The 20,353-nt window shown below is 38.3% G+C and overlaps 1 protein-coding gene across 6 annotated transcripts in view; it reads left to right on the top strand.

Annotated features, from left to right (window-relative positions):
• Nucleotides 1-20,353, top strand: part of MAP3K4 (mitogen-activated protein kinase kinase kinase 4) — a 112,904-nt gene that overhangs the window by 47,727 nt on the left and 44,824 nt on the right. For 5 of the 6 annotated variants that reach the window (XM_073894187.1, XM_025866434.2, XM_025866436.2 and 2 more), the window contains exon 3: nucleotides 7,311-8,674. In XM_073894187.1, coding sequence (XP_073750288.1) covers nucleotides 7,311-8,674 — 1,364 coding nt within the window. Of the gene's footprint in view, nucleotides 1-2,407; nucleotides 2,481-7,310; nucleotides 8,675-20,353 lie in introns of those variants that run through there. The other variant, XM_073894186.1, reaches the window with a different exon arrangement.

Genomic DNA, 20,353 nt, shown 5'->3' on the forward strand with positions numbered 1-20,353 from the left:
AAGTTTACAAAAAGATATTTTATCCAATTTTTGCATTTCCCTGGGAATGTTAAAGACATTTTTGTTTTTAAAGCATGAACTTCTGCTTTTAGAAGCTGTGATAAATATGATAGCAATGTTATGATGTCTAAGTGTGAACAGTTAGTTCCTTATTACCTAAGAAAAGTCAGCTATGTGACATCCTGACTGATGTAACCTACCAGTTAAGCTCTTGAATTAGCTCACTGACCAGGCTTGATTTCATACTTTGATGAGTAGCAGGATTTAATTATTGTACTTTTGGATAATGGTAAATAACTGCCAAATTATAGCAATTAAGATTTTAAAAATTTTTGGACAATAATTAGTCGTATATAGCTGTTCTTCTTAAGATTGGTTTAAGGGAGAGAGAGTCAAACTATCTCATCCTTAAATTTTTGTGCCTTTTAATATAGCAGAAGGAAGTAAATCTAGTTCATCTCACAGTTTAAATAGGTTAAATAAGAATTAAAACACTCAAGCCACGTCCTCTTCAGAATGAATCTGCCTTGTAAATCAGTATCAGTTCCATTTTGCTAGCAATATTATCATATACTGCAATAGCCAAATTATAGAGATAGAATGAATATCTTAAGATAATTATATCAGAATTTGAACTTATGTGCATACACATATATACACATACTGATTGCCCTATCATAAATATCTCAAAGTATATGTGTATGTGTGTGTACAAGTCTGTGTTTTTGCTAACAGTAGTAAGATTAGCAACTTGTTTTTGAGAGTATAATACTGCTGTAAAATTGCGCTGATAAAATGGTTACAAGTCAAATTCAGTCTGTAGAGTTCACCCTTGAAGAATGCCGGGGTGAGGGTTTGATGGTCAACCCCCTGCAGAGTCAAAAATTGGTGTATAACTTTTGACTCCCCAACGACTTAACTTCTAATAGCTTACTGTTGACCAGAAGCCTTACCATGACATAAATAGTTGAATAACACATATTTTGTATATGTATTATGTACTGTGTTCTTCCAGTGGAGTAAGCTAGAGAAAATAAATTTTTATTTATTTTATTATTATTATTATTTAGAGAGGGCCGGGGAGGGGCAGAGGGAGAGAGAATCTTAAGCAGGCTCCATGCCTAGTGTGGAGCCCATTGCAGGGCTTGATCTCGCAACCCTGAGATCATGACCTGCACCTAAATCAAGAGTCAGATGCTTCACTGACTGAGCCACCCAGGCACCCTGAAAAGGAAATGTTTTTAAGAAAATCTAAGAGAAAATACATTTACGGTATTTATCAAAAAAAAAATCCGTGTATAAGTGGACCTGTGCAGTTCAAACCCTTGTTGTTCAATGGGTCAACTGAGTGGACCTAAATCTGTATTTCAGCTCTTTAGTGTAAACCCAGCCTGACAGTCAAAGCTCTGTTTCAGGCTGTCCACGTGCAGTCTGACTGTGGCATCCATACTCGCTTCTTTTTGCCTTTGTGTCTCTTCATGCTCTTCTTCTCTGGCCTAAAAGATACTCTTGACTTCTTGCTACCCTTGTTTGAGCTCTGTCCGTTCTTCAGAGCCCCCAGTCAGGTACGTGGTGTTATTTAAAGTCTTTACAGATTAGTTACCCGCTATAATCTGCCGTTTATGACACTCAGGGTCTAACCTTCCCTTGGGCAGTCAGTACTGGTCTGTGAGCACCTGTGACAGGTGTTAACAGTGGTGTGATGACACGAACATGGGTTAGATCCCTGTCCTAATGTTTACCATCTGTTGATGTTCCATGGTAGTCTTCATCACGTTGTTGTGAAGATTATGACAGTCTCTGTACAGCTCCTACTTGAAAATAAGGGGGTTGACGAAAGCAGTGTTTCCCAAAAATGTGCCATTCTAGCCAGGTTGAATCAGAGACGCTGGGAGTGGGCCCAGGAGTCTGCATTTTAGCAGGAACCTAAGTGATTCTTAATGTTGACTGATATTTGAGAACCATGAATTCGATCTCTAAGCCCCTGCAGATTGTGACATTGCTTGGACAGGACATCATTGCTCTAATGACCGTCTCACACTTAAAGGTAAAGAGCAGCCGTCTGTTTATGCTTACTCACTTGAGAGCTTGAGGAAGGCCCATGTGTTGAATATGGATAGTACTCGTTTGGGAGAGCAGAAGTATTTCAAGGACTTGATAAAAAATACATTTTATACATATTCTAAGGAGCCAGGTCTAGATATGGATGGGGGGAAAATTCAGTTGACTCTCTCAATCTGTTTACACTAGTGAACCATATTGCTTGTCATTGGTTGCTTTTGGTTTCATTATAAAATTTTTTTTCTTTTCCTTTCATGCGCTTCTGATGAGGCAGGAACTATTGGTGATTGGCCAAAGGAAAAAGTAACTACTTTGGAAGATCGCTGTAACGGCACTAACCAAATCACACCATTTAATTTACAGCCGCTCAGGAGATCAGACGTCCCACCATTAGTCTCCCTGAAGTTATTACGAACTAGGTTTGTAATACTATAATGAGAACTTGTCATGTAATAATACGTTCTGTCTACTTTTGATTTATTCTCCTGTTCAGAAGCTGTTTGTATTTGACTTTTTATTAATTGCAAAGGGATTTAGTATGAAAAGAAAACTAGACGCAGAAACAAACTTGTCCATTATTAAAAGGCTTTCAAGTTATTATTAAAAGTTTTACAGTCATGTCAGATTGGGTACAGACAGAATATAAAGTGCTTGGGAATAAAAACTGTGTCTCAGCTTATAGATTTCTTTGCACCCCCAACACCGTAGTACTTCTCAGTCTCCCTTAATGGACAGGTCCCTTATGGTTTCATAGAGGACAGCCTGGTCACTGATTGCTAGGAAATACTCTTGTGTTTCCTTTGTCCATCACAAATATACTATTTGAAAAGTATAGCTACCGATAAAATAAAGAGATTGATTTTTTTTTCATAGTAGCTAGACTAGGGCTTAAGTCTATTTTAAGTTTAAATTACATCATTTTAAAACATGGTGATGTATCAGTTTCCATTTGTGTATATTTTTTCAAAACCAACTTGATTTTTTGTTTTGAAAAATTAAAAAAAAAGCTCTTATGTTCCATCTTGTGCCTTTCTCTATTTGCGTTTCTTTACACACATTGTAAATCCAAATAAGCCATTGCTTTATGTAAACACAAAATTTTTAAAAATTGTATAATATACCATTTTGTATGCTGTGAGGTAAACTTAACAAGATTTGTATGTAATCTGCAAAAATTAGTTTCTTAGGCTACTAAAATTTGATTCTTCTTATACTGAAAAATGGGACTATGGCATTTTTTTCCCTCTTGAGTCTTTTTAATTATTGAAATAAAGATCAAGGCTGAGAAGTTTTATCTTTTAATATTTTCATGCTTTGAATATTAGCTTCCTAGAAAATATAGCATAGTTTTGGGCATAATGTTTATAGCCCAGTCTCGAGTTATGAAAAACTATCCTAGCTACTCTCAGTTAACCCTTTGTTTTCCTTAGAATCTTTAAATCATGGATTAGAAGAACATTTATGAGTTACATAAGCCAAGTAATATGTTTTCACTGTTCACTATTACTTTCAAATTATAAACGGTATGCAAACATTCTCTGGGCATTATCAATAATGTTACTGTATATCATTTTATAAAGTTTTGTTAGGATCCTAAATCCTAAGCTAAAAAAATTGTTTTTTGTTACATAAATATTTGATTTCTTTGATTCAAAACCATTTATTTGGATGTATGTACCAATACAACATTCTCTTCTAGGTCTGCATTGCCTCTCTTCTGTACACGTTTCTTGGATGTTCTTACATATTCTATTCTCCTGGTATTAAATAACATGTGTATATACTGATGACTTCCAAATCTATATCTTTGGATTTCTCTCCTGCGCTCGAGACCCACATTACTTACCTACAGATATCACCAGCATAGCTGTCCCATAGACCCCTCAAATTTAGTGTATTAAAAACTAAACTCATTATCTTTACCTCTAGCCTTAAACAGTGATACCACGTATGTCATTTTGTGTTTCATAGTGACAAAGTATAGTATCAATTCCTATCTTGAAAAATAAAATATAGTGGAGTTAAATTTGGAAGCACTTGTTAGCTTTGCTTTCAAATAACCGTTGTTTTACCAAGTAGAGATGAATGCTATGTGTCTGCTATGTCAGTAAAGGTATGAAGAACACAGAGAAAACATTGAAGAGGAGACAAAGACCAGGCTTGGGCAAATTTTTTATGAATGAATATTGATAGGCATTTGTAGCTAGAAAGAAAATTATGAAGAAATTTTTTGAATGGATTGCATAAAAAGTTTTAAGACCTTTAGAAGTAAGATAGATTATGGGGCGCCCGGGTGGCTCAGTCATTAAGCTTCTGCCCTCGGCTCAGGTCATGAGCCCAGGATCCTAGGATCGAGCCCCGCATCAGGCTCCCTGCTCGGCGGGAAGCCTGCTTCTTCCTCTCCCGTTCCCCCTGCTTGTGTTCCCTCTCTCGCTGTGTCTCTCTCTGTCAAATAAGTAAATAAAATCTTTTTTTAAAGAAGTAAGATAGATTAAAACTACAGATAAAAATTCGATCATTTAAAAATATTGGTAATTAAAAAGTAATAATAACCGTTTTTATATTAAAATGTAGCAAAAATCCCTATAGGCAGATAAAATCCTTTTTGATGGATCATAAAGGAAATTAGTGCGCATGCATGCCTGTAGGGGTGGGGAAGGGGCAGGGGGAGAGGGAGAAACAGAATCCTAAGCAGGCTGTATGCCCAGAGCGAGAACCCAGTATGGGGCTCAGTCTCATGACCCTAAGATCATGACCTGAGCAGAAATCAAGAGTCCGATGCTTAACTGACTGAGCTACCCAGGTGCCCCTAAAATTCTTCTTTTAGAACTATTTTAATTTAAATTGATTAGAAGGTAAATTGGTTTTAAACAGGATTTCTTTAGTGAATTGATTTTGGGTATATTAGTTTGTTACCCATATAAATATACCCTATTTCACCAAATCTAAGGCATACTAGAATACGTTTTAAGAAAAAAAAATGCTTACAATTGATGACACACTGTGGTTTTTTAAAAAAAGAAAAAATTTTTTTTTATTATTGAGAGAGCAAGAGAGAGAGCATAAGCAGGGGGAGTGGGAGAGGGAGAAGCAGGCTCCCCACTGAGCAGGGAGCCCGATGCGGGGCTCGATCCCAGGATCCTGGGATCATGACCTGAGCCGAAGGCAGCTGCTTAACCAACTGAGCCACCCAGGTGCCCCGACACAGTGTGTTTTTATACTAAGATTTTTTATTTTTTATTTACTGAAAGAACCCTTTTTTATACTTTTTGATATTTAGATACAGGATTTAAAAAACTATTTGTTACTTATGTTTGTGTGTGTGTGTGTGTGTGTGTGTGTGTGTGTGTGTGTGTTATAATATATATATTATATATATATAAAAGAAAAAGTAAAACATTAGTGAATATGTTTCTAAAACTTATATCATCAGTTATAAAACATATTTTAATTTCAGAGATGTTAAAATACAGAATGTGTGACCTGGATTCAGTGACACAAAGTATATCTTAGATGTGGAGGGGAGACTGGAATGGGGTTTTAGGTTTGGCCATTATCAGTATATGAAGTGGAAGCGAAGATTACGCAGGGAGGGGAACGTAAGGCAGAGGAGATTGAAGAGTGGAACTCTGAGAAACAGCGTTTTCTGGAGTGAGCCGGGTTCCAGGGAGGAAATTTGAAAAAGAGTGACTTGGGAAGTAGAAAAGAACCCAGAGACTGTTTTATCTAGAAAGCAACAGGATGAAGGGATTTCAGTAAGGCAGAGGTGGTTAATAGTGGCAGAAATGCCAAACAGGAAGGAAGGGGGGTTGTGTTCATTTCAAAGCTTGGGAGGAAAATTAATAGCACCTTTTATAACTGACGAGAAAGTGTGATGTTTACTTTCTTTGCATTAATTTTGAATGATTTTATATGCCAGTTGAGGCAAATGATACTGAATTATTCTGTATGTCTTCAATTTTGTTAATGCTAAATTTAAGATGTTATTGTTCATTTGTGGGAAAGAAGAAACCAAGGAGTAGAGTAAATTAACATTTTTACCTATTATCTGTCTTTCATTTTTTTATGAGAATAATCTGAAAGTGCTTAAAGATTCTTTGCTCAGTCTATTTCATTTTACTAATGAGAGAAATGACCCAGGAGGGATGCCTGGGTGGCTCAGTCGGTTAAGCGTCTGCCTTCGGCTCAGGTCGTGATCCCGGGGTCCTGGGATTAAGCCCCATGTCGGGCTCCCCTCTCAGCGGAGAGCCTGCTTCTCCCTCTCCCTCTGCCTTCTGCTCTGCCTACTTGTGCTCTCTCTGTCTCTCTGTCAAATAAATAAACTCTTAAAAAAAAAAAAGTGACCCAGGAAACTTACGCGGTCTGCTCCAAGTTAAATACATTCAGTTCACGGCAGAGGCAGGGATGGGATGTGTTGTGTTTTTGTTTTTTAAGATATTTATTCATTTAGGGCGCCTGGGTGGCTCAGTCGGTTAAGCAACTGCCTTCGGCTCAGGTCAGGATCCTGGAGTCCCGGGATCGAGTCCCGCCCGCATCGGGTTCCCTGCTCGGCGGGGAGTCTGCTTCTCCCTCTGACCCTCCCCCCTCTCATGTGCTCTCTCTCTCTCTCATTCTCACTCTCTCAAAATAAATAAATAAATCTTTAAAAAAAAGATATTCATTTATTCATTCATTCATTCATTTATTTGACAGAGAGACACAGCGAGAGAGGGAACGCAAGAAGGGGGGAGTGGGAGAGGGAGAAGCAGGCTTCCCGCGGAGCAGGGAGCCTGATGCAGGGCTTGATCCCAGGACCCTGGGATCATGACCTGAGCCGAAGGCAGGCGCTTAACCGACTGAGCCACCCAGGCGCCCCGGATGTGTTTTCTAAACCATGTTTCTGTCAGGTCTGCTGTGCTGCTTTTCCCTTCTTAAGTCGAAGGCAGTTCACTTGTGGTGATTTCACTCACTGGATAACCGCACTTTTAGTGTAGAGAAGTGGCTTGTTTTAGATTTGTAGTGGAGAATATTAGAAAGCATAGTGTAGAGCAAGTATAATGAAGCATGGAAAATGGATAAAATCTTTTTGGAAATTTAGAGAGAAATGTTGTATATATTTTGAATCTTTTAATTTTCAGCATATGGTTATGATTTTTTTTTCTCCAGTAACAGCCTGAAAAGTATATGTGAATATCAGTTTTATTGAAGATATTGAGAGTAGCTTCATGTTTTAGAGTTAACACAATGATCTGTTTATTTCTTTTTAATAGAAAAAATGAACGCACCAAACCAGCCTCCCCACAAAGACGCTGGGAAAATTGTGGAGAACGTGGAAGAGTACAGCTATAAGCAGGAGAAAAAGATCCGAGCAGCTCTTAGGACAACAGAGCGCGATCATAAGAAAAATGTGCAGTGCTCGTTCATGCTGGACTCAGTGGGGGGGTCTGTGCCCAAAAAATCAATTCCAGATGTGGATCTTAATAAGCCTTACCTCAGTCTTGGCTGCAGCAACGCTAAGCTCCCGGTGTCCGTGCCCATGCCTATAGCCAGAACTGCACGCCAGACTTCCAGGACTGACTGTCCAGCAGATCGCTTAAAGTTTTTTGAGACTTTACGACTTCTGCTAAAGCTTACCTCAGTCTCCAAGAAGAAGGACAGGGAGCAAAGAGGACAAGAGAACACGTCTGCCTTCTGGTTTAACCGGTCTAATGAACTGATCTGGTTGGAGCTCCAAGCCTGGCATGCAGGACGGACCATCAATGACCAGGACCTCTTCTTGTATACAGCCCGTCAGGCCATCCCAGATATTATCAACGAAATCCTTACTTTCAAAGTTAATTATGGGAGCTTCGCCTTTGTTAGAAATGGAGCTAGTTTTAATGGTACTTCAGTAGAAGGGCAGTGCAGAGCCCCTCATGGAACAAATACGGTGGGTTATTCAACGTATCATGAGCATCTCCAACGCCAGAGGGTGTCATTTGAGCAGGTGAAGCGGATAATGGAGCTGCTGGAGTACATAGAAGCACTTTATCCATCGTTGCAGGCTCTTCAGAAGGACTATGAAAAATATGCTGCAAAAGACTTCCAGGACAGGGTGCAGGCACTCTGTTTGTGGTTAAACATCACGAAAGACTTAAATCAGAAGTTAAGGATTATGGGCACTGTTTTGGGCATCAAGAATTTATCAGACATTGGCTGGCCAGTGTTTGAAATTCCTTCTCCTCGATCATCCAAAGGCAATGAGCCAGAAGATGAGGGTGATGACACAGAAGGGGACTTGAAAGAGCTGGAAAGTAGCGCGGATGAGAGTGAAGAAGAACAGCTCTCAGGTCCAAGGGCACCGGAACCCGCACAGCCCGTTGACAGCAGTTTCAACGTCCATTCGCAGGATTGCGTGCCTAAGAAGCTTGAGAGGCTTGAGTCTGAGGACGACCCCGTTGGCTGGGGAGCACCAGACTGCAGTACAGAAGCAGGCTTTAGTAGACATTGTCTGACTTCTATTTATAGACCATTTGTAGACAAAGCACTGAAGCAAATGGGGTTAAGAAAGTTAATTTTAAGACTTCACAAGCTGATGGACGGTTCCTTGCAGAGGGCACGCGTAGCCCTGGTAAAGAGTGACCGTCCAGTGGAGGTAGGTTTCTGGTAGGCGTTAGTATGGTCTTGTCCTCAGTTCCATTCTTACAGTGTGCTGTGGTGGTTATTACGTCCTTTTGTAGTCTTGATATTTTTAAGGTGTAAGTGGTAGTTACTGGAACTTGCAGATTTAAACATTTCTGTAAAGCACTGTGATAAATGCGGAAATGGATCTACGAAAACTGTATGAAGTTTAGTGAATTAAGTGTAAGGTGGTGTGTGGAGGAAAAAAATCCAGCCATATAAATACAGGATGGAGAAGGACAGGCTAGGTATAAATAAAGAAGGAAGAAAGCCACAATCATGGGTGACCACAGGCTGAATATGAGTCAGTAAAAAAGCCAACATGATGCTAAAATATTTTTAAATGAATATGGCATCCAAGGTCATGGATACGGTTCTTTCTCTATTCTTTGCAATAGCTTGTTCCCTTTTTGAGTAGCATGTCCAGTTTTTGGCCACTGTATTTTAAACCAATAAAAACAGGTACTACACATGATTTTAGCCAAAAGAGATGTGAGTTGTAGAGAAATATAAGAATGTAAGAATGATCAAATGATCTTATTTGGCAAAGTTAGCGATTAGCATAGATGATAGAAGTTTAAGGGAAGCCTCAGTTATCAAATCCACATTTTGATATGTGAAGATTTCTGTGAGAGGAGTATGCCTCCTAGAAAAAGCAGTTTGAAAACAATGCAGATTTTGTTTTGATAGCTTGATGTCTCGGAAATTCTTTACTGTTAAGGGTGGTCAAACTAGAAAGGGGCACACTGTTGGATACCGTTTTTGAGAGGGAGAAGAGCAATTTTTCTCTTGTGGTGAGTTTGCATGTTCATCTGGCTAAAAGCAAAAGCACCCAGATCTTTGAGTTCCTTTATACCTGTCTCTGGTTGTCATTTGCAATTTTAGTAGCTATTTACATACATACGTGTGCACCTTTTATTTTTATTTTTTAAATTTCAGTTTACTACACAATCTGGCTGGCTTTGGAGGGAGAGGTGATACAATAGAAGGCATTTTTTTTATAATGGGAAACATTGGAAGAGAACCTCAGTTTATAAGATTTTTATTTTTCATGAACTAGACCATGAACCCTAGGAGAACGGGTCAGATATTCACATAATATAGCAAGATGTTTGCAAAAGGAATCTGTACTTTGTAGCTATAAGAAGTTAGTTTACTTTGAGTATTGTTTTAATTACAAGTCTTAAAAGTGAATTTATATATGAGATCCTGTTTTTTTTCTTACGATTTTATTTATTTACTTAGAGAGAGAGAGAGAGAGAGAGAGAGAGAGCACACACATGAGCAGTGGGGAGGGGCAGAGGCAGAGAGAGAAGCAGACTCCCTGCTGATCAGGGTGCCCGATTCAGGACTTGATCCCAGGACCCTGGGATCAGTGAGATCTTCTTTGAACAGTATTTTAACTCTGAATGATTTTTTTATGTACATCTTTTTATTAGAGCAAATGACTGTTTTCCTGTTTAGTCCAAAATAACTATATGATTTTTTTATAGTACAGGTTTCAAAATCAGTAGAACAAAACTAGATACGGAATAAGGATCTGCCATATACTTCAGATGGTGAATGACTCATTTTGATCTAGGTTTTTGGCTGGAGTGGTTCAGTTCCAGTGAGGACACGTGGGCAAGACAGGGTCGATGATTGATTTTTATTGTGAAACACTATTTTTGAAGCAATAAGAACGAAACAGCTCTGGCGGTATTACCTCATCTCTGATTCAGTAGATCTCATGAGAGAGAGGGACTCATGGTAAGGGCCCTGGGAGGCATGCGGGGGCTTCTTAAAACTGCTTTAAACTCCCAACCCCAAATTCTTTTCCTGTTCCCTGAGAACCGTTTGTGACAATGAACTGTCCCTACTAATGGTAGAGCTTTGCATCCCTTACATGTGTTGGAACAAGACAAAGATTGGGAATGAGTGCACTACATTTTCTATTAGAACTCAAGTTGAAAACAGATGACGAACTGTGGTAGCCCATAGTTTTGAATTCCTGTCAACATTGTATTCCTTCGGTTTGACCAGTTGAGATTTAACTGCAAAGGTTATCCTTATAGAAAAGAAGAGTCATACGAATTCAAAGCTCATAAAGTGTGTGAATTAAAGACTGTTAGAATTACTTGCAGATTGTTTGCTTTTCAAAACAAAAATGAAGTACAGAAGCCCCTGTTTTAAAAAATGTTGTGTTTGTCAGATAACAAAAGAGTAACCAAGAGCTGAAGTAGAATTTCAGTCCAAACTAATACAAGATGAGGCTTCAACATTATAATGAACTCAGTCGGAAAGTAAGACTTATTTTTATTTCCATTGCAGGAACATAATTTCTGGAAGGGGAGGTGTATGTGTGTGTATGTATATGAATGTATGTAGACTTTCCTTCTGGGTTTGTTTTAGTCTTTGACTAAGTATGTTGGAGAAAGAGCCACAGTTTTTGAAATCAGGTAACTGGATTCCATTCCTTGATGTGGGTCTTTCTCACCACATGACTTTGTAAATGACTTAATCTTTCTGATCCTAAATCATCGCATCTGTAAAATGGCTATAATACTTTCCTACCTACCTCACAGGGTTGTTGTGAGGCTTTAAAAAGGTATTTGTATAAATGGTAAAATACTTTAGAAGCCAAATATAAACTATTAATTTTTAGAAGCTTTGTTAATTTTTTTTTCTTTTGAAGCTAACTGTAAGTCAGTATGGGCCAGACTATTCTATATGTTTATTTTTAAAATGTATTTAACCTTTTAATTTCTGCCAAATACTCCCGCATTTGAAGGACATGTGTTTTAAGCAGTGTGTAGGCTTTAGGTTTAAAGACAGTTTTGTTTTCATTCTTGATAGAAGCGTCTTGACCAGTGGGCACCACAGATTGTACCCAATACATATCTTATATTTTGCACTGTTTTTTTTGGCTTATGTGATAATAGTAATGAATGTAGTTGAAGGATTTCTTGTCGATTATTTTTATATTTTTATTCTTTATGATTAAGTTACTTGTGATTAGTGTTTATAAATAACATGATCTTATATTTAATTCCCCTTGGCTTATAAACATGCTTTTATAAAGCAATTTTTCTCTAAAATTTTATTATATTTTAAAATCTTTAAATTTAAAAACTTGTAATCTTGGGATGATTCTAGATTTATGGAAACCTTGCAAAGATAGTACAGAGTTTTCCTTATGTTCCTCATGCAGCTTCCTCTAATACTGGCATCTTACTTTACCTTGCTATATTTGTCAAAATTAGTATATTGACATTGGTATAAAATACTGTTTACTAAACTGCGGACGTTATTTGGATTTCTGTTTTTGTGCTACTGCCCCCTTTCTGTCCCAGGAGCCAGTCAAGGACGCCGCCTTGCTCTTAGTCGTGCCTTCTCAGGCTCCTCTGACCTTCCCTTGCTTTCACGACCTGGACGGCTTGTAGAACAGTCTCTGAATTCGGGTTTGTCTGGTGTTTCCTTGAGATGAGACCGGGGGCTTGGGCTTGGGCAGAAATGCCACAGAGTTGAAGCGCTCCTCATGGCATTGTATTGTCCCTGGTGAAGCTAACCTGGGTTCCTTGGCGAAGGTGTTGTCTGCGGGGTTCCTCCACAAGTTAGCAGTTTTCCCTTTCCCTGCTGTACTCTTTGATGTGAGTTACTAGATGCAGCCCACACTCAAGGGGAGGGCAGTGAATCTCCACCTCTAGGAGTAGGGAGCATCTACATGTATTATTTGGAATTCTTCTGTATGAAAGATTTGCCTCTTCCCTCCCATTTATTTATCTCAGTGGGAAGTCATAAATATTTATTTTTTCTTTGGGTTATAATCCAGTAGTATTGTTCTTTATTTTGTTGCTCAAATTGTTCCTTCTTTAGCCTCTGTAACTCTTCCAGTTGGCTTCTGTGTCCTTTTGACATCCCTGCATCTTTTTTTGTATTGTTTTGCTTTTTGAGCAGTTTCTTACTCTACGGCATCATCCTTTATTTTTCCTGTTGCACTCCTGAAATCAGTGATCAGTCATTTCCCCCAGTCATCTGGTTCCTTTTATTGGAGGATGTTATTTAGAAATGAAGATCTGGGCACTGGATGTTACTATTGGGGTGTCATTGCTTCCAGGACCATTCAGTGGTAGAGTTAGAAAATATAGGAACGTCTTTCACCCATTGTGTACGCACAGGTTGATAGTTGCTTCTCGTATCGATTCTCCTTGCTTACCCGTCTGTCTCTCTGTCTGTGAGAAATAAACATGAGTTCACACTGATGTCTCGGGCCTGAGCCAGCATCACCAGTTTCATCCTAGCCTTCCTCTCCTGCTTATTTGTAATTTTTTCTCTTGTGGTGAGAAACCTGGCTCCCATTACTACAGTTATTTACATATTTGTGCAGCCAGAGTATACACGTAAAGTAGTTTCGGAATTGCTAACCGGGACCCCTGTGAGGAATAAATTTGCCAACTAGAGTATAGCATTTCAGTACAGTTCTTCTTATCTTTAGTCTTAGAGAGTCACCACGGAATTTTCCAGAGTTAGCTAGGTCAGCAGCGCCTTTATCCTTCACCCTCTTCAGTGAGGTCATATCATCTCAGTCTGCACTCCGTCCTGGGATTCCGCAGAGTTCTAGTTGATTTTTTGAAGTTTGCCGTAAAGTTTACTTTTTGTGTTGTACAGTCCTTTGGGTTTTGGGCATTTAAAATGTTAAATACTCGTAAACTCTTTGAACCATAGGTTGTGATATGGTTATTTTATTCTCCTTCCTTTTCGCTTTACCATATGAGATTTATACATTTTCAGAAGAAGAGACAGATAAAATTTTTACTTAATGTAGTGTATAAGAAAGTGTAGTTGCCTGATTGCATGTTATCGTGCATATTACCTCAAATCCTAAGGAAGAGTTTTGGTTATTTTATAAATTACTTTCCTTTGAATTAGAAATGATGATGTGATTGTTACAAGTTTAATGGCCAATAAAATATTGTTTGTTTTATGATCCAAGAATAATTATGCTAATTTTTTCCTATAAGCACAATAAACCCTGAAGAGGTTGCCTTCTGTATTCAGAGTGGACAACGCCTGTAGAAACGAGGATGTAGATTAACAACCGTCACCATTTATCAAGTCTTCCGCATGTTAGGCACAACAACCAAATGAAGTGGTGGTGTTAATTCTCTATCTTACAAATAAGAAGAGTCGGTAACTTGCCCCAAATCACAGGAGCTGTAGATTGTTGGAGGAATTCAAGTCCAGGATTCTGGGATACCAGACTTTAAACTGTGCTAATGGTGTCCAAACCTGGCTGCACACCAGCATTATCCAGGGAGCTTTTGAAAATTCATGTACCTAATGCCTTCTTTGGATATAGGGCAAATCAGAATCTCTTGGGGTAGGACGTGAGCGCTGCCATTCTTAACAGACCGCCAGCGTGCTTCCTATGTAGCTGGACCAGCACCAGTGCAGTTCTGAGTAAGCCCATTGGAAACACTAAGTAGGCTACAGTACTCGCCCACCCCCGCCTTCCAGATTAGTGTTCATTAATACAGTTATTATAGTTGTTTTATTTGCTTCAGTCATCACCTGTCTGATTTCATTAGCAAAGTTACACGGACTTTGTCATTGAGTTAAGTGGCAAGCTGATAAGCACATTCTTGCTCATTTGCCTTTAGGTTTTCTGTTTTCTAAAAGCATACTTACTTGAGGGGAAATAGGAAGTTGTTCTATGTTATTTTTGACTGCAGTGAGCCAACGGAGTCAAACCTGATGTAAGATGGAGACCATCAGAGGACAGAACTCTCAGCTCGCAGCGGAGAACTGCATCCCATGAAGACAGCACACCAGCAGCAAGACTAGTAGCTAGCATTAACTGAATACTTGCTATATGGAGGCGGGTTGGTCAAGTGACTTGGTTAAGGTTGTATGTATCCCATATGGCAGAGCCGGGATGTGAACGCAGAACTGGCTCTAAAGCTATGCTCTTCACCATTACAGTATGCTGTCTCTTGAAGTTACATTTTGTCCCACCTAGTGCTTTAAGTATTTTTTGACGTAGTGGCTAGCTTTTGAAAATAAGATTTCACGTGAAAGTCTGGATTTTTTTTTTTGCTTTCCTTAAAATACTAAGAGGAAGTCTATCAATACTGGGCCCACATTCCCACATGGTAGCATCTGGCGGGCTCCAGTTGACCACAGTGCCCATCATTTCTTTTTTTTTTTTTTTTTAAAGATTTTTATTTATTTATTGAGAGAGAGAATGGTAGAGAGAGAGCATGAGAGGGAAGAAGGTCAGAGGGAGAAGCAGACTCCCCGCTGAGCAGGGAGCCCGATGCGGGACTCGATCCTGGGACTCCAGGATCATGACCTGAGCCAAAGGCAGTCGCTTAACCAACTGAGCCACCCAGGCGCCCAGTGCCCGTCATTTCTTACTCTCTTACTGTCACCCTTCCCTAGCCCACACATTGACATCACCCACCTGGCCCTGTAGGCATTTCAGTTTGTGATATGACCCCTGGTGTAGAATGATAGAAACTTTTGAAGGGTAACAAAAAGTTGATCCTTGAACAACACGGGGAGTAGGTGTGCCGATCCCTTGCACCGTTGAAAATATGTGTGTGATGTTTGAATTCCCCAAAACTTAACTACTAATAGCCTCCTGTTGACTGGAAGCCTTGTTGATAACCTTAACAGTCAATTAGCATGTATTTTATATGTTACATGCACTATATATTCTTATAATAAAGTAAGCTCGAGAAAAAAATGCTATTGAGAAAATCATAAGAGAAGATACATTCACAGTACTGTACTGTATTTTATAAAATATCTATGTCTAAGTGGACCCACATAGTTCACGCTTGTGCTGTTCAAGGGTCAACTGTATTTTGATCTCTTCCTTTATTTTATAAAACAATACACTTTCTTTCTTTTTTTTACTTATTTATTGAATGTGTATATAAAGAAACAAAGTTGCTGCCTATCTTGTACTCTGGCTCAGAGTAGTAATTCTTTGGTTTGCATCTTTTGGACTTCTTTGTGCTTATATAAATACATATCTTTGTTATTTTTTTTAAAAGTTTTTATTTAAATTCCAGTTAATTAACATACAGTGTAATGTTAGTTTCAAGTGTACCATATAGTGATTCAGCACTTCCACACCCAGTGCTCATCATGACTAGTGCTCTCTTTTTTAAAAGTGATAGTACTGTATTCTATGACTGGTAGGGTTGTTCCCCACCCCGCCCCCCACTCTTTTCTTTGGATTAGTCCCCATATTGGTATATGTAGCTCTACTTCAGTTCCAATTAACTACGACATGGGACGCCACATCATAGGAATGAATCATTTTCCTGTTTTCTTTAAATCCCACCGTCTGCCTCTGGCAGCCGTCAGTCGGCTCTCCGTAGCTCTGAGTTCAGTTTTGTTTTATTTTGTTTTTAGATTTCACCTACAGGTAGTATCATATGGTATTTGTCTTTCTCTGTCTGACATATTTCACTTAGCAAAATGTCCTCAAGATCCATCCTTGTCACAAATGGCAGGATTTCCTTTTTTTGGTGACTGAATAAGATTCCTTTTTATATATATGTAAAATCTCACACCATTGATAGACACTTAGGTTTTTCCATATCTTGGCTGCTGTACATAATGCTGCAGTGAACACAGTGGGTGCAGATTTCTTTTTGCATTAGTGTTTTCCTTTTCTTTGGATAAATACACTGACGTGGAATTGCTAGATCATATGGTAGGTCTGTTTTTAGTTTTTGAGGAACTTCTGTACTGTTTTCCATAGTGGCTGCATCAATTTACATTCCCACCAACAGTGCACAAACATTTCCTTTTCTCCACATCTTTACCAACACTTGTTACTTCTTTTTGATAATAGCCATTCACTGAGTGTGAGGTGATATCTTATTTTGTGTATGTGTGTGTGTGTTTTGAGATTTATTTTGAGAGAGAGAGTAGCGCATGCATGAGCTAAAGGGGCAGAGGGAGAGGGAGAGAGATTCTCAAGCAGACTGTGTGCTTGGGGTCCGATCTCACAACCCTGACATCACGACCTGAGCTGAAACCAAGAGTCGGATGCCCAACTGACAGTGCCACCCAGGCGCCCCTCTTATTGTGGTTTTGATTTGCATTTCCCTAATGATTATAACCATTTCACTCCTAATGGGCACTTAATTTATTTCCTTTATAAGTGGTGTAGCCACAAATACTGTGTACATTCCCCTTTATGAACTTCATTGTTTTGTAAGAATGGTTAATTGAAATGGAAATATGGGGTCATTGGGTATACATATTTAAATCTTTGATAGATATTGCGAAGTTGGTCTTCACAATGGCTGTACTAATGTATACTTTACCCAGTGGTGTAGGAGAAATCCCATTTGTCCTCATTTTTGCAGCCATGATCAGTAAAAACTATAATTTCCTTTTAATCTTAATTCTTTTCATTTTTAGTGACATTCAGCTGTTGTCAAGTTTATAGGCCACATGCATGTCTTCTTTGAATTTTCTTTTATTCATTTTGTTCATTTTCTGTTGGTTTTTTTATTATAATCTTGACCTGTTGGAGATATTTTTATTTTATGGATATTATTCATTTTTTATTATGGCTGTAAATTGTCTTTACCTTGTTTATGATGTTTTTCATTAGATAGAAGTTTAAAATTTTTATTTTAGTCTTGATCACCTTATTTTGTGTGTAGATTATAAAACATTCTATATTTTTTCCCTTATTTTTACATACTTCAAAAATTTTTGTTATGGAAAATTATTAAACCCGTGCAAAAGTCGACAGAATAATATTATGAATCCCTTTGAATCTGTATCCCAGCACACTGATTATCAACTCATGGCCAGTACCCCCAGCCACTTGACACCTTCTTCCATCACTTTGAAGAAAACCTCAGGTGTCATATTTTATCCTTAAATAGTTCAGTATTTTTCTCTGAAGGATTTGGGCTTGTTCTAGAAATGTACCACAGTACCATTATCACACCTAAAACATAGCATTAACTCCCGTGATCATCAAAGATCAACTTAGTGTTCATATTTTGATTGTGTCATAGTTATCTTGGTTTTCTTTAAAAAATATTGTGCAATTTAAGTCAGTTTTCAAATAATCATACAAGGTAAGAGTTCATTATATTTTCCCCCCAAAGATTTTATTTATTTATTTATTTATTTATTTATTTATTTATTTGAGAGAGAGAGAGAGAGAGAGAGAGGGAGAGTTCTTGAGTGGTGGGGAGGGGCAGAGAGAGAGGGAGAGGGGATCTCAAGCAGACTCTGATAGGGGGTTGATCCCACAGCCTGAGATCATGACCTGAGCTGAAACCATGAGTTGAGGCTTAACTGACTGAGCCCCACAGGTGTCCCCAGTTCATTATATTTCTTAAGTCTTTTTTAATCTGTAGCTCCCCCTCCCTTTTTTTTTTTGCCATGTATTTATTGAAGAACCTGGACCTTTTATCCTATAGAGATTCTCCTACAGTCCGAATTGTGGTGATTGTGCCTACAGTTGTCCTTTTTACTTGTTTCCTTTTTCTCTGTGTTCTGTGTAAACTGACTGTAAAAACTAGTGGCTTGATTAGATTCAGCATTTCTTGATTGGTTGATTGATGGTGTTAATACTGCTTCATGGGGACACGTAATGTATGACTGTCTCTTTGAGACATTAGCAGTTAATGATCATAGATCGCTTACTTCAATAAGGATTGAAAAGTGGTATTTCTAATTCTCTTTTCTTCTTATTAGCTTAATTATCAGCTGCATTAAGTAGATATTGCTACAAAGAGAAACTTTCCTCAACCATTATTTGGTCACCCCCGATGTGGGGCGCTGTCTCATGAACCTGAGATCATGACTTGAGCCAAAACCAAGAGTCAGATGCTTAACTGACTAAAACACCCAGGTGCCCCCAAAATGATTTTCAATTAAAAAAATTACCTTTCAAGTACTACCACTCTCTTTGTGAGTTTTTCTAATTCTAATTTATGTTGTTTTATATTTTCTATGATTTTCTTCTTTTAGCTTTTTTTTGAAAATTGGGCTGCAGTCCTCTCTGTTTAGTGGGCATGTCTTTCTGGCAGGCTTTCATTGTCTCTAGGGTTATTCTGCTTATTTCTCTGCTTAATAACCCTGTATTGGATTCTAGCACAGTCCTTTTGCTCATTTTTAAACGTATTTATTTTCATGAACTTTAAGGAAAGAGAGAGTTCAGAAGTGTTAGGGTTTGTAGCTTTGAGCTCCTCCTTCTGAATTGCCAAAGCACATGTTTTCTTTTTTTGAGATCTTCTGGTGTGTTCCCCTCCCACTTCTGGACCTTGTTGTTCTTTACCTCTACTCTACTTTCCTGGTCAGTTGGATTTCAGTCTAGCAGGTTTGTCCTGGAAAGGGGATTTTAGCTGATAGTTTTAAGAGTTTAGGAGGCCTAAACCACTTCAGCCCCTTCAAACCTGTTGCAACCCCTTGACCTCACTCATGACTTTGTACCCAAATCGCTTTCTGTTTCACTGAAGGCCTCAAAGAGAAGCAGTGAGCTTTCTATTGAATAGTCATTAGTGATTGTGGAATTTGCCCCTTTGGGCCCATCAGACACCCTATTAATCCCCCGTGTTTCCCTTGCACAAGTGCTGATAACTACAGGGTCTGGCACGGTTCACTTCCCCCCATCTCTTCTACTTTGGAGTTCACAGAGATACCTTGTCACATAGTTTTATTGGACATGTGTCTCAAGGAGTTTTGACTTTGTTGCCCTTGTTCTGTGTGTTCTTATGGCGGGGCTAAGGGAAATCAAAATCCGGCTGCCACCACTGTCTTTCCAGAATTCCGGTTATTATGTTGTACTCAATTGCCAATATTTGGCAATATTGACTAAAATGACTGACTAAAATGGCAATTTTATATGGCTTAACCTAATGTATAGCTCTGTGTTTAGGTTATTAAACCTGTATTAACATTTGGAGTCTTTCCATATGTAATATGTTCAAAACATATTTTTGTATTTATGTTAATACATTCTCTAGTTTCTCATATCAGGCAAGAATTTCTAAAATAGCCTCATAATTAAAAAATTATGACTATAGTTATGGGGGTAGGTATGGATGTAATTATTTTTCAATTTTCTTTAACATTAGCTTATCCATTTTCCAACTTCTTCAGCTGCTGCCTACTTTTTATGTGTTTATTGTAGATAATTCGATATGTTTCTCTGCTGATCTGTTTACACTACTTTTCTATTTTAAATAAAGTAGGTTTATTAGTAAAGTTTGCCATCTTGTAGGGCAGTTCTTCCCATTTATTCTTTTAAAAAAGTTCTGGGCTGTTTTCACTTCTACACATTACTTTCTTCCATGTTAATTTTATTGAATGACTTTATTAACCTCCACAAAATGCCACTGGGGTTATGATTGTAATTACACTGCATTTTTATTGATGTCTCTGCTATTGAGTCAACTCAGTTTTCCTGAGTTGACCACAGATCTTATACCATATTTAATCCTGTGTTTCTCACTGGAAGTAATAATAAATGGATGAAATTGCACTTGATCTTGCACTTTATTGCCCCCTTCCTCTCATGTTTTATTGAAATAATTGGGAATTTAAGATCTGGGTTTTTTTCTTACAGTGTGCTTTTTTTAAAAAAAATTCAAATACTCCTTCCTTTCTAGGAGTTGTTTATAGT

The sequence above is a fragment of the Callorhinus ursinus genome, unplaced genomic scaffold (genome assembly GCF_003265705.2).
Source record: "Callorhinus ursinus isolate GAN/ISIS: 27379988/994484 unplaced genomic scaffold, GSC_fseal_2.0 scaffold6, whole genome shotgun sequence".
Lineage (NCBI taxonomy): Eukaryota > Metazoa > Chordata > Mammalia > Carnivora > Otariidae > Callorhinus > Callorhinus ursinus.